A 13,556-nucleotide genomic window follows, 5' to 3' on the forward strand; every position below is an offset into this window, starting at 1 on the left:
TCAACTTAAAACGGTTATAAAATTTTAATAACACATTATAAAATTAATTAATAACCCTGAAATATAATTATAAGTCTACTTTTCTTTTTTTTTTTCTTTTTACCCGCTAACAAGCGCTCTCTCGCGTGCGTTTGTTTATTTTTTGCATAATTGTTGTCTATTTATTTGTCTGAATTGAATAAGAAAGTATTATATTGATACATTATCATGTGTTAATCTTAGTTAAATTATTAGCTTGCAAATCAACCATCATCATCGAATTTTCATTACGATGATGATAGTAAGATGTATAATTAAAACGTATAATTAATTACAGATTAATCAAGAGATTACGAATACGTCCTAGTATTACTTTGTTTGCTAAGTAAGAAGAATTTCGCCAAATAACATGTACCTTAGATAAATAACAATATATACTATCAATTATAATGAGACTATAATTCATACATAGACCGTCCTCGATATTTAAAAACACATATCCTAAAATGAATCATTTTTTTCTTTTTTTTTTTGTGGCAAGAATCGAAGTTAGAAACTCGAATCTCACCGATTTTTTCACTTTCATTTTTTTTTTTTTTTATTACTCCTTTGAGTAAAAAACGTTAATAACGTTAATAAAGTGCTCTTATTTTAAAATCTGCACGTTAATATACATTACATTCGGCATGGAGATTCTTTCTCGATATCGAGGGGAGGAATTACGGGGAGTTATAAATACATTGGAAGATTATCTCTTTCATCAAGTTGTTCAGTTCGTCTCGAACGAAAAAGCAAGTTAACAACGAGAAGTTCGTGAAAACAATTCTCGAATGTTGCCAAAAATACATTTGAATATTCTTCAAACGTTGATATACTTTGTATACGTGAAAAATCAAAAAGGGCAATCTCCTCCCTCTCTACGTTTAACGCACAATCGGATGAAATTATCCTCTAATCGTCATGTACACGTTCGTTTGTTAGAGGCATGGAACTCCTCACCAGCAGGTACGATCGGAACGAATCGCATTTCTAATGACATTTGGAGGATAAGTGAACGATTGCAGCAATGATCATGACGTATAACATTGAAGGCTGACATTGAATAATTATCAGGATGTAATAATATTGTATGTGTATGTGTGTATGTGTATGGGTTTTTTTTTTTTAGTAAATATATATTCTTCCCCGAAGGAAAACTCGAAATTTTAATGAAAGTTTGCTTTATTAAAAGAAAAATATTTCTCTAGATAAAGAGACTTACAGCGATGCAATGTCTCCTCGAGGTTTGGAAAGCAAACGGAAAAGTTCCCTACACATGTGCAACATGCCAAAATTATCCAAAACACTGAATCACAGCTTTGAATTACGCATTCTTAGAAAATCTTCCCCTCCTCGCATTTACATACGTTCATCGGATGATATTTCTGGACGTAGTCAGTAAACGTGACGTAAACATTGTGGGAGTATCCGAAAATTCGGATCTCATTTCTCCTTCTTTCCTCTCTCATCCGTAGGCGTTGAAGACGCATTTCGAGGGTGCGCCTATTTAAGCTTCTCGCGTTTATGCAGTTGAATCAGTCGAAATTCGTATTCCTGAACCGTGTATACCCTTTTTTCCCTCCGATCTACCTTCTTCTTTAACGAGAGGAAAACAAAAGAAATATTTTAAGGTGTGTATTCTTTTCTTGGCTGTTAAATTCTTCACGTTCCCAAAAAAAACGAGTCGTAATAATACTTGATTTTAAAAAGCTTGTGCTGTAATGTAATTATTCTATACACCTTTCTTTTTTTTTTTTCTATTTTCTATTTTTTTTTTTTTTTATATTACTATTATCAGTGAATCGGTCGATGTTCTTACTTTCGTCGGACAAAAAAGAAAGAAATGCGTAAAAACGCTTTATATAAAGTAGTGATCTAAAACGGTAAGAATCCTAAGCTGCACTTAAGGACTAATACCCGTCTTCTACACGTTCTCTTAACCATTCAAAAAATGTCGGGTATCACCCTAATCCGATTAGCGTTGAAAACCCTTAGCCCTAGAAACGGTATTATGTCATTTTAATGATTTTTTTACTCCTTTACTCCATTTTCACTACATTTTGTAATTCGGTTATACGTTAACCGATCATTGTCACAACAATATTATTTGTTTGAACGCGTATAAGATGGTTATCAACGCGCAACGTAATCATGAAAAAGACTAACACGTTTTTTTAATTAATAGTCACTTTCTATTACACGCGAGTTTTATACGATTATACACTTTCATACTTCCTCACTTACTAAATGCTAAAGAAGTTTCGCGCATGAATATATCGAGGATAATAGTTTCACTTTTCTCAACGTCGAAATGTTTAATAGTAGTAGTAGTAGTAGTAGTAGTAGTGTAGTAGTAGTAGTAATAGTAGTAATAGTAATAATAATAGTAGTAATAGTAGTAGTAGTATTTGGAGACTTAGCTGACTAACTTATACTTTAAAGTACGATCGTCGAAAAACATGATTTAACAATTATGTATTCGTCATCATCGCAAGATTACGTCATACGACACGCGTTTTAATGGAAACACTGATTTTCCTTTCCGTTTCTCTTTTATTACTATAGTCTTAAATCATTCCATAACAGGATAAATATTTTTCGTTACGTTCTTTCATAGGATGTTACCTTCTTTTGCATGTTTGAATTTAATATTTTTTTGATGGTAAAAATTAGTAAAAATTCTCAATGTCGGAATAGATGACCGAGGAACGGTAATTATATATCATGATCTTCGAGCTGATATTCGAATTAAAATTTTTTGATCTTCGTGTATTTTCTGGTTTTCTGGTACATTTATAGCCGAGATTTTAACCTGCGTATACATGGCTCAGAATATTTATACAATTTCTGCCCCTTCTTTCACGTATGCTTCGCCTACTCCTAAAAAACGATTTTATTTATATCGTTTTTCTCCTTTCATTCCCTAAATATCTAGACTTTTACTTTACGTAACCTAAAGCGTATTACATTATGCGTATAATTAATTACATTTCGTATTATATTATACGTATAATTCGATGGAAATGCAATATAGCGTGTTCTTATTTCTTTTTTCGTTTTCTCTGTAAAATAATTGAATAATGCGCGATTCTTAGCAAACGCGCATCCATTTCTCCCTGTAGAAATATATCAATGTCTTTTTCTTTTCATAAGAAAAAAAAAAATTCATCACGCAATTATCTTTTATTAAATTCTAAACAAAAAATCTTATTCACGGATGGTATTCGCATAAAATCTACTGTTGGAGTCCTAAACCGAGAAAATTCGTCATTTTCGATGTCACGAACATATATTTTTTTCGTTTGAGAATGATTTTTAAATGCGCGATGTGTTCCCTCAATGAATTTCCCGATCTTGATTATCCGATTGAAAAGTTTCAAATTATCTTGAATTTGTTATTTTGATTGTTCAATCAAACGTATCTTAATCTCGTGATTTATTGTATTCGTGCTCGAACGTGTTAAATGTATGTTAATATTAAATGTGAATATTGAATTGCAAACGCGTGCACGATTTTTCAAGCACGACGAGAGATAATTGTGTCCGGTTTATCCCCTATCCCGTTTCGGTGTTAAAATACGAATTATCGATTATCGCATGCGAGAAGAAAATTCGGATTAAATCGCTACGAATCTATACTTATATGCTCACTTGCTGTGCGTTCGAGTAAGATCTAATTATACAATAATATATTCGTGGGCGAAGATGGTCTTGAGGAAACGCGTAAACAAATCTAACAACAACGTTGTCATTTGTCGTTATTCAAATCGAGATATCTTACACTAATCCGCGATTACAGCAACAATTTTCGTGATATCTTCGATATTTTTTTTTTTTTTTTTTTTTTTTCATATTATCGAGGAACATCTCTTTCGTTTATCCTTGAATCGTTATTAAAAGACTCGCGACGAAAGTGAAGTTCCTAAAATCTTCGAATTACGTCATGTGTATAAAGTTTTGCGTTTCATTATCAAGATTATTACTAATTGCAACCGTTGTCCAAAGTAAATCTAAATCGTGTTCTTTAATAGCTGTGACGACAGGCGTGCAAATTGATTTTAGTTGGATTAAGATTTTAAGCTCAAAAGAATCTCCTTAGCACGTTCCTAAGTAAAAATTGCTTACAGCTTAACTTTTAATTTGTCAAACTTCCATTCGCGTGTTATAAATCGTGGTGAGTACACGTTCAACTAGGTAATAATACTTAACATAACGTCTCCATCTTCCTTTTCCTTAATTCTTTTCCGTTTACTTTTATCCATTTATACTACCGTCTTATCGAAAAAGAATCGAAAAAGTAAGAACTGACCGATATTCACCGATTTTTTTTTTTTTTTTTTTTATATCTATATTTAAACTGTTTCAGATGTCGGTCGTGCCTCTGATATTTCGCGATTGGTGGGACGATTTCGAACGTCCAGTGTCCCGATTGATGGACCAACACTTCGGCAGAGGACTGAATCGAGACGACTTGTTATCACGGTTTTCCGATATCAACTTCGATAGACCTCTACGCTCGATATTTCGCGATAGGTATTACCGTCCATGGAGTAACGTGACAGGTCAACCCTCGAGCGGATCCAGCACGATTCAACTCGACAATAAGGACAACTTCCAGGTTGGTAAAAGACACGTTAAAATTACCCCGGCAATCATCTTCTCGGATGTTTCAACGAACATGCGAAAAAACAAAATCGTGCAACTTGATCACTAGCCCTTTTTTCTTATCACAAATTGAATTTCGGAGACTTGCAAAGCCCTAAGGGATGATGATGCATGCATGTGTATCGAATGAGTTGCAAGATTCTTGTTGGATCTTATTGGATTTTATTCGACTTGTCATATAATTTATTTCTTCGTGCGACGATTAGAAGAATGATTCCAATGATGAAAGTGGATATAGATTCGGTTCTGATTTTTTTTAATTTTTCGCTATCAATTCGCGAATCAGTGGAGTGGAGACATATTGCTGTTTCTAGTATTGTCGTTTCTTCATCTTTCAAGAGTCGATTAATTCGCTTGTAGTATTGACATACTATTGCTTATAGAGAATCGCGAACTATATCCATAGTTATCACTCGATGGTATCGAACCACACCAATTGTCGGTGGACAATAGGTATGGTTACGAGTACCGTTTGGTTCGAGTGATAACTATGGATACGGATCAAATGTGATCTCCTGGAAGACTACGGTTAATTAAGTATTACTCGGTATTGTCGAATCGAAAAATATTAATAATCGATATTATATCCTAATATTATGTCACCACCAAAAAACTGATAATTACAGGATAATCGTTTTGCGATTTATTTAAATTTTAATACTTTATACTTCAAAACGGAACAATTTATTAATTGGCACACTTTCTCAGATAACTTGACGAGTATATTATACTATCACTATTTTCATATAAATTTTGCTTGCAACAAACGAACTTGTGCGTTAGTATTAATTTCCTTCCATTGACGGAAACGTCAATCTTAGGGCTAAGCAAGTAACCTATGCGTGTGTCGAATATGGAGGATACGTTTCATCGTTACTCGATTATTTTTCCATTCCAATTCATTCGAGACTCGTTCGATGATCTCTGGAAATTGTCAATCTCAGATATACGTCGTTATACACAAAATCGTTGTTCGAGGCGCATAATTAACGCGCAATTTTCAATTTTACGTTTTACTCGTACGATTTCACTCTACACAACTTTAGGGAACCTTTATATAGTTGAATGCGATGTACAAAATATGATCTCAAACTGTACTTTGTATTATTATAATAGGGAACCTTTCGATCATGATCACGACTTTTCGATATCAATCACCGAGTTTGCCTTCGATTAAGGTTTTTCTCACTTCAAGAATTTCGTATTGGAAAATATTACTTTTACATCATAGGCTGAAAAGCGTATGTTGCAAGGAAGATAGATTATTTCTCGTCTTCCATAGAATTCCACGTATGGAATCCTATAGAAGAGGAGAATTTAAAAAAAAAAAAAAAAATTGAAAATTAATGTGGTGTGTTGATTGAATTAGGCCAAAAAAAAAAAATAATACAAAAAAAAAAGAGAGAGAGAGTGAAGTGCTTTGTTCAAATGATTTACAAAATGAAAACTTTGATCGTTATTCCTCGATTTCGCTTATTATCGTCAAAGGAAGATACTTAATATTATAAGTTGCCTAAAAGACAATTTTGGTTCCTTAAACCTGGATGAAGCTTCTTGTAAAAGATTTCGAAGATATAGGAGCGCTTTTCGAAGCTCGATATATGCGAATGATATATAAACGACACGACTTGGAGCAACTTTGCTATAACACCCACTGTGCTTGAAATTTGTTGGAATTTAACGCTCTATTATAATTTTTTTATTGCTATTATTTGATTGGATTTTGGAAATTCACCGAACCTTAAATATTCTTGTATCATTATTATAGCACCACAAATATATTCACAACGACTATCCCACGACTTTCGTGCAAGGAAGCAAGAAAGCGATGGGATAGTCGTTGTTGGTCTTAAACTGTAAAAGTTAACTGTAAAAAGTTAATTATTAACGAGATTGATTTTTGGAATCGAGTGAAAACGAATTATTATAACGAATAATAATAATACTGTCGAGCGTTAAATTAAATTTGGAAAGTTGCTTGAAACGAGTTGAAAAAACAAACTCGAGAAAAGAAAGATATAAGGAAAAATTCGATCAAGAACAGTCTCAAGAATTGAGAAAATAAATAGCAAAGAAAAAAAAAAAGGCAAACTTCTAGAAATTAATTTTAAAAAATTACTATGTATAAATATATACACACACTTTTATTACAAAGCTTATTCGAAGATCAAGTTTTTTTTTTTTATTTTTTTTTTTTTTTTTTGGTCGTTACTACGTATCGGTATTTATGACAATTCGAACTGGATAAAACGCCTGAACTTTTAAACTACACCGCATATACTCGATTATCTTTTTCTCTTATATTTTTCTTTCTTACTCCAATTACTTTCTTCTACGGCAAATACAAGTTATTTCATTTCTTTGCGCTTTATAAGTAACCGTTGTAACTTAGTAACTCTTAGTTCGAGGAATTATTTAGAAAGCTTTTTAAGTAACAATATATTTTTTTTTTTTTTTTATATCGCCACAAGCTAAATACGTTCGATAATTTTAATACATTCGAATAGAGCAGGCTAAACATTTACTGGCCCATTTTTTCTATTTTTCATAATATCGTGCAATTGGAGTTTTTTTAATACAGTGAGCGAAATATTTGTTCCACTATTTCGCGGATTAATGATCGATTAACTTAGGCTGAGACAATCTAAAGTGATAACCTTTTTTTTTTTTTTATTGTTGTTTATAGATTTTTGTCATAGGTGTCGTCCAATAAGTACGGAACGTATTACATGTATGTATATATATACGCGTGTCTAGGACAAAAAACCGAATGGAAAAAAAAAAAAAAAAAATTTCGTGTTTCGAAATTTCAATTTGTATCGATATTATTTTCAAGACCTAGAAATTTAGTTAGGAATGTAAGGAAAGGGTGTAAAGGAAGTTGGAAAGAAAAAAGCGCATTCGTAAAAGGAATACAAAGAGAAACAAATGAAGAGGGTGTGTGTCTAAGTGCTTATCAAGGATAAGAAAAGGGAAACTGGAACCAAATGAAAAAAAAAAAAAAAAAATTAACTAAAAAATATTATAATAGAAAATATCTTAAAATACTTTATGATAGAAAAGTAATAATTTCAATGCAACGTTCTAACGCAAGATTATTATAACGAAGCGATTTAACCATTGAATTAAAAGCAATTATAACTAAAGAAACGAAATAATAATAATAATAAAAAAAAATACAATTTTCAGGAAATATAATTAACGAAATGAATGAAAGAACTGGAACACCAGAAGGCCCGAAAACCGATTTCTGTTTCTGCCATTACTACTACTACTATTACTACTACTGCTTCTGCTGCTGCTGCTGTTTATCCTTAGCATGTTCTTTGCCGGCTGCATAATTAATTTTTTTTCTTTTTATCTTGTTTGTCGTACAAGAATTTTAAAAAATTTTAAAAATCGATCTCTCTTCACCGTAAAACCCCCTCTTTCTCTTTTCAAATGGTTCACAGCTTTGCGTAGTGGTGTAAAGATTCAGAACGTTTTTCGGGATTATTATATATGTTAGTTATTGGTTCTTTGTTTTGAGTAAATGAGACCCCCCCCCCTCAAAGAGGGGGCTTTAAAGGGTATTTTGGTAGGATGCAGTCAGGTCTCGAAAATTACTTTTCTTCAAAATGACTCGAGTAGCGAAAAATTATTAAAATTTTGTAACAAAAGAAATGTTTTACACACACCGAACGTACATGCGATTATTTTCCGATAGACACACGCTTTTTTTTTTTTACCGGAAATTCCTTCCTAAAAATCACAGTTTAACAGGCTTTCGCCATTTTCTTTTTTTCTTTTTTTTTCTTTTTTTTTTTTACTTTTTTTCTTTTTAATTCACGAAAGGATTTTCTGTTCCGTTTAACAAACGATGCCAAATATCTTGTAATATTCAAAGGACGACTTTTCTTCTCATTTAAATCCGAAAAATGGATCGTGTCACATAAGTATCATCAGTCTTCTTTTTTTTTTTTTTCTCTTTGTTTACAGAAAGAACCGAGAAAGTGTGAGGTGTGTGTCAGAGCACCCCCCTTAAATGGGGGCGCCGCTCTCGGATTAAAAAATTCGGCTTTCCTTTAAAATTTTCGGATCTCTCTTTTTTTATATATAATAATCTCTATATAAAAATAAATGCTTCTCGAATCATCAACGATAGAAAACGATTCAAATATCTTGTAATACGAAATATTCTATATGTACAAAAATGCAAGTGCGCAATCTCTCTCTCTCTCTTTCTCTCCCTCTCTCCCTCTCTGTAATACAATATGCAGCAGCACTGGAGATTTAAAATCTGTTTTTATTGGTCTTTTGCTACTTTGCTCAAAAGAAAGAAAGCGAAGGTGTTTCGTACATCACTATACAGATTCTTTTTCTATTTTTAACTTTCAAGTCTCATCGGATTTTGGGATCATATAAGAATCACCCGAAAAAATCACGGCTTTTCTTTTATATATTTTATATCTTCCTTCTTTTTTCTCTCCTTTTTACAACCTTCTTTAAATTGGAACTGCTAATCACAAGATAATTTGTTTTTAAAATAAAGTCTCAACACAGCAATTCTGTTTGTTTTTGCTCAATAATAAAAAATCATTCCACCTACTTGCATATTTTGCTTGTCTTTTCTGCGAATAGAAAAAAAAAGAGAAAAGATGTTACAGTAGGCTTGTTTTTTAACTACATCTTTCCGGTTTGCTCGTCACAACGGTTACTTCTATATTAGAATCAACATAAGAAAACGCAGATGTCATATGAAAAGATATATATATATATATATTTATATGTATGTATGTATAAAAAAAAAAGGAAATAAGCGAAACTTTGCAACCAGTAGAAAATAGAAAAACAAACTACTTTTCTACATTTTTTTCTAATATGTATTCATATTTTTTAAACGCCAACGAGCCTCGTGGCTCGTCTATTTTGCATATGGATAACTCGAATTTACCGGAAGAACGGATTTTTTTTTTTATACTTTTCACTGTTTTACTTTTTTCTGTCAAATACTTATTAAAGTGATTATTACAGAAGATTTTTAGAAAGGTTGTGCGTATTGTAGCTAATAGCTGACTGCAAATTTATATCCAATAACTGGACATTTAGGGATCTTTCAGAGAAGGAAAAATCTGTTATTTCGAAATATAGACACAGACTGCCTAACGTGTTAAATTCTAAACGTAGGTTTTCAATAGCAGGCGAAGATGAACTTCATTTGCTTAAAGCGGCGTTAATTCAAAAGAATTAGCCTTTCCCTGAATCGGTGATGAAAAAGCTTGATATTTGAAATTTTCGCAATAAATGATGATTTAATAGAATCAATGGTATATTATAAGATGCGAGGCCAGAATCGGATGTGGAATGGATGCGTTTTCTCAACGGTCGTTCAGATCTCTCTTATTGCCTGTTTGAAATATCATATTCGTTACACGTAACATCGTGCTCCAATAAAAGATATCTCCCTGCTCGACCTTTTAAACTTCGGGCCTGTCTCAATTGTTCTGCTCTGATCTCCACAGGTAATACTGGATGTTCAACAATTCTCACCGGAAGAGATTACGGTGAAGACGGTCGGTAATAACGTTATTGTCGAAGCAAAACACGAGGAGAGACAAGACGAGCACGGATTTGTCAGCCGACAATTCATACGCAGATACGTCTTGCCTCCATCTCACGACGTGATCAACATTACCTCGAGTCTATCTTCAGATGGTGTTTTAACTATCACGGCACCCAAAAAGGTAAAAAGATGGAGAGAAGAGCTCGGTGGTGGTGGTGGTGGTGGTTGTGGTGAGTCCCGAGCAAAGGACTCGCTCGATGCTGCTCGACGCTAGGAAAATGATCCGTTTTTTTTTTTCCGAGCCTTTTTACGTTCCTTTTTTCTTTTATTTCCCGTTCCGTTTTGATTTTATTTTTCGTTCTCGACTCCAAAGTTCCATATGTTCTTGTGGTAGAGTATTCGTTCCGACAAGACGAAGCCGACGATTTATTCGACTTCAAACTACGAATCTGCTCTAAACTATAAAAAAAACATCACGTTGGATTAAATATTTTTTCATAGATGAAATACATTCGTGAATGTTTAAAGTGTTTATCGATTTTAACTCGACAATTCTTAAACGAGTAACTCTTAAATTTGTCAAGATATATAAATATATATAATCGATAAGAAAAAAAACAATATACAAAAGTAAATTAAAGCCAATTAAAATCGATAAAGTTTGAAAAACCGAATGTTTCTCATCGAAATATTTTAAGAAATCGATATTTTACGATTCAATATTGAACAGACAAAATACATTTAACACATCTATTTAATTTATGTGTATTGTTGATAAAAAAGATGATGAATAAATTAAAGTATTAATAAAATCGATTGATATATTCATACGCATCTTATAAAGATACTTTGAATTTTATCTAATTTTATATATTTTAAAATGCAATTTTTGAACATTATATTTATTCTTTTCGATTGATTTTATAACCTTACTATATCTCTTTTATCAACAAGTAACAAATTGACTGAAGTGACGCTACATAAATATCGATCATAATTTTTAAAAAAATTTTTAAATTTCACCAATCAAATGTTTCAAATTTTTTTTATTAGAAACTTCACTTTATGACAAGATTTTAAGCATAATAATGATATTTGATATATTTCGAATTTAATAATTAAATAGCAACTGATTATATTAATATAATAAAAAACTTATATTAATATTAAGATTCTAGATAATTTTAATTCAACGACCACTTACCTACTGCATATAACTCGAAGTGCTTTTCTTAAATACTTCAAATGTGTGAAGAAATTTCGAACTCTCTAATCAGATTATGGTTGCGTACGGATTGTTCAAGCACCGACCCCGCAGGGTGCACTATAAAAAATAAACAAAAAATCTCGATCAATTTTATAACTTGAATTATAATTTAAGGATCTAATTTATTGTATTATCTTATTTTCAGGGAGAAACACCTAGTGGAGACGAACGAATCATTCAAATCGTGAAAACCGGAGAACCAGCGGGTAAATCGATCAAAGTAGAAACGACTACAGAAGAAAAATAATATGTATTATCTTCGAAATTTATTAATTCTTATTTAATTGAAATATAATTAGTATTTCAATTTCCGTAAAATAATTTAAAATAATATTTTATATAATATTAAAAATGATAAAAAGTTTAAACAATATAAATTGTTTCAAAATAATATAAAAAATTTTATAATTCAAAAAGTATGTATTTTTTTTTAATTATATAAATATTCAATGTTCAACATTATCACTTTTGTTTTTATATATCCACTACTTACAATCCACTAAATTCAATCCACTGATGATAATTAAAATTAGCATCATATCAAATCAAAAGTATCATATCAATTTATTTTTATTAATATAAAAGAGAAATAAGAGTAGAAAATTTAAAAAAAAAAAAAAACAAAAAATCATAAAAAATTAAAATTATTTAAAAATTACTCACGGTAAACTGTCGCGCTCCGCACCGAATCCGTCTCGTCTACATTTTCACGTCGTATTGTCAGCAGCCTCGTGGACCACGTAAAAGAAGTAGAGGTATATTCACTGGTTAGTGGGTCTTCGGGTGTTCACTGCGTCCAAACCGAACGAAAGTTTGTTTACGAATGCGCCGAGGCAAGCCGGCCGGCTCTCTTATATAGGCATGCGGCGTCGCAGTGCTGAAAGTTCGAGAACTTGTACCGGCACCCGGCATCTAATGCGCATTATCTTTCAACTTGTAATTTCAATACTTTTTCCATCATATATATGACAATTATTAATATTATTGTGTTCCTTGTGTCATGAATTATTATTCAATGATACGATCATTACGATTTACCATATTTTTTCGAAAATAATAAGCAAAAACCGAGTATTGATCGACAAAGCAACGAGATTTCTGGCACATTCTCCCACCTAGCCCCACTATAACCTAACTCACACAATCATATGCTTTCTCTTATAATATACATAGTGTAGTTGTGATGGTTGAACTATGTTTACGAAAACAAGGAACGACTAACCTCGTGTTATTTGACTGTTTGTTTTCATCGTTACGTCAGGAGAAAGGGCTATATTTTAGAAATACGTAATTCTCAAAATCAAGGAATATTTAAGATCGCCTTTATTAATAATATAAATTTTTACGTTATTTCTAGAATACATATTTTTACCATATTCTCGTTAATTATTATTTTGATAGTACAAATATGAAATTTTAAGGAATATTTTGTAACTTCTTTTGCGTTTATCTGATCTCTAAATAAAAATATTATATTCTTTACTGAATTTAATAACTAGATTGTATTTTCACAGATATGAGATAAGAATGCGATTATTAACATGCTAAAAAACAATAGGTATGTTTTTTAAGTTATTAATTAAAATTAATTAAATATTAAATTGCGACGCAATTTCATAAAAAAATATTTCATTATACATGTTTTCGAAACTGCGCAATTATTCTGAACATATGTTTGCTAGGAACGAATTCTGTCGATACTAAAACAAAGCATAAAGATAAAATAAAAAAGTTTTTTGTTTTAAAATAATAATTTGAAGAAATGATTACAAAAATTAATACATGTGATACAGATAATATCGTGTTTGTAAACACATATGTATAATATGTCATATTATATATATTATACATAATATATCAATATTTCGAGTTACAATTATTATATATATTACATAATTGACGATAAAAAAAGTAATGTAATCATAAGCGAATCATACAATAATTGTATTGTATTTATTTAATCATATATTAACGACCTTCCAAATTCGATGTTTCTCGTCCTTATGCAAAGAACACGTATTATTGCGCAATACAGGTTTTGCGCGACAGCTGTAGCTCTATCGA

At 31.4% G+C, this 13,556-nt stretch overlaps 1 protein-coding gene and 1 long non-coding RNA gene across 3 annotated transcripts; one reads left to right on the top strand and one right to left on the bottom strand.

Moving 5' to 3' along the window:
• Nucleotides 1-1,518: 1,518 nt before the first annotated feature.
• Nucleotides 1,519-11,954, top strand: LOC410857 (protein lethal(2)essential for life). Its single transcript, XM_006568175.3, has 4 exons — nucleotides 1,519-1,649; nucleotides 4,385-4,636; nucleotides 10,185-10,406; nucleotides 11,638-11,954. The coding sequence occupies exons 2-4, from the start codon at nucleotides 4,385-4,387 to the stop codon at nucleotides 11,737-11,739; spliced, it is 576 nt and encodes a 191-aa protein (XP_006568238.2). The 5' UTR covers nucleotides 1,519-1,649; the 3' UTR covers nucleotides 11,740-11,954.
• On the bottom strand, nucleotides 3,841-12,637 carry LOC102653599. Of its 2 annotated transcripts, XR_411132.3 has the most exons (4): nucleotides 12,442-12,637; nucleotides 12,156-12,369; nucleotides 11,430-11,549; nucleotides 3,841-10,684 (listed from the first exon to the last, which is right to left on the bottom strand). It is a non-coding gene; the product is annotated as an uncharacterized LOC102653599 (long non-coding RNA). The 2 variants fall into 2 exon arrangements; XR_411131.3 differs by having other exon boundaries at nucleotides 12,156-12,586.
• Nucleotides 12,638-13,556: the final 919 nt, after the last annotated feature.

Source organism: Apis mellifera, linkage group LG2, assembly GCF_003254395.2.
Source record: "Apis mellifera strain DH4 linkage group LG2, Amel_HAv3.1, whole genome shotgun sequence".
NCBI lineage: Eukaryota > Metazoa > Arthropoda > Insecta > Hymenoptera > Apidae > Apis > Apis mellifera.

What these genes read in the sequence shown, in the direction of transcription:
- LOC410857 (XM_006568175.3), top strand. Translation starts at nt 4,385, where the DNA reads ATGTCGGTCGTGCCTCTGATATTTCGCGATTGGTGGGACGATTTCGAA. An exon ending in ACAATAAGGACAACTTCCAG is followed by an intron (nt 4,637 to 10,184) that starts GTTGGTAAAAGA and finishes TGATCTCCACAG; the next exon opens with GTAATACTGGATGTTCAACA. An exon ending in CTATCACGGCACCCAAAAAG is followed by an intron (nt 10,407 to 11,637) that starts GTAAAAAGATGG and finishes TCTTATTTTCAG; the next exon opens with GGAGAAACACCTAGTGGAGA.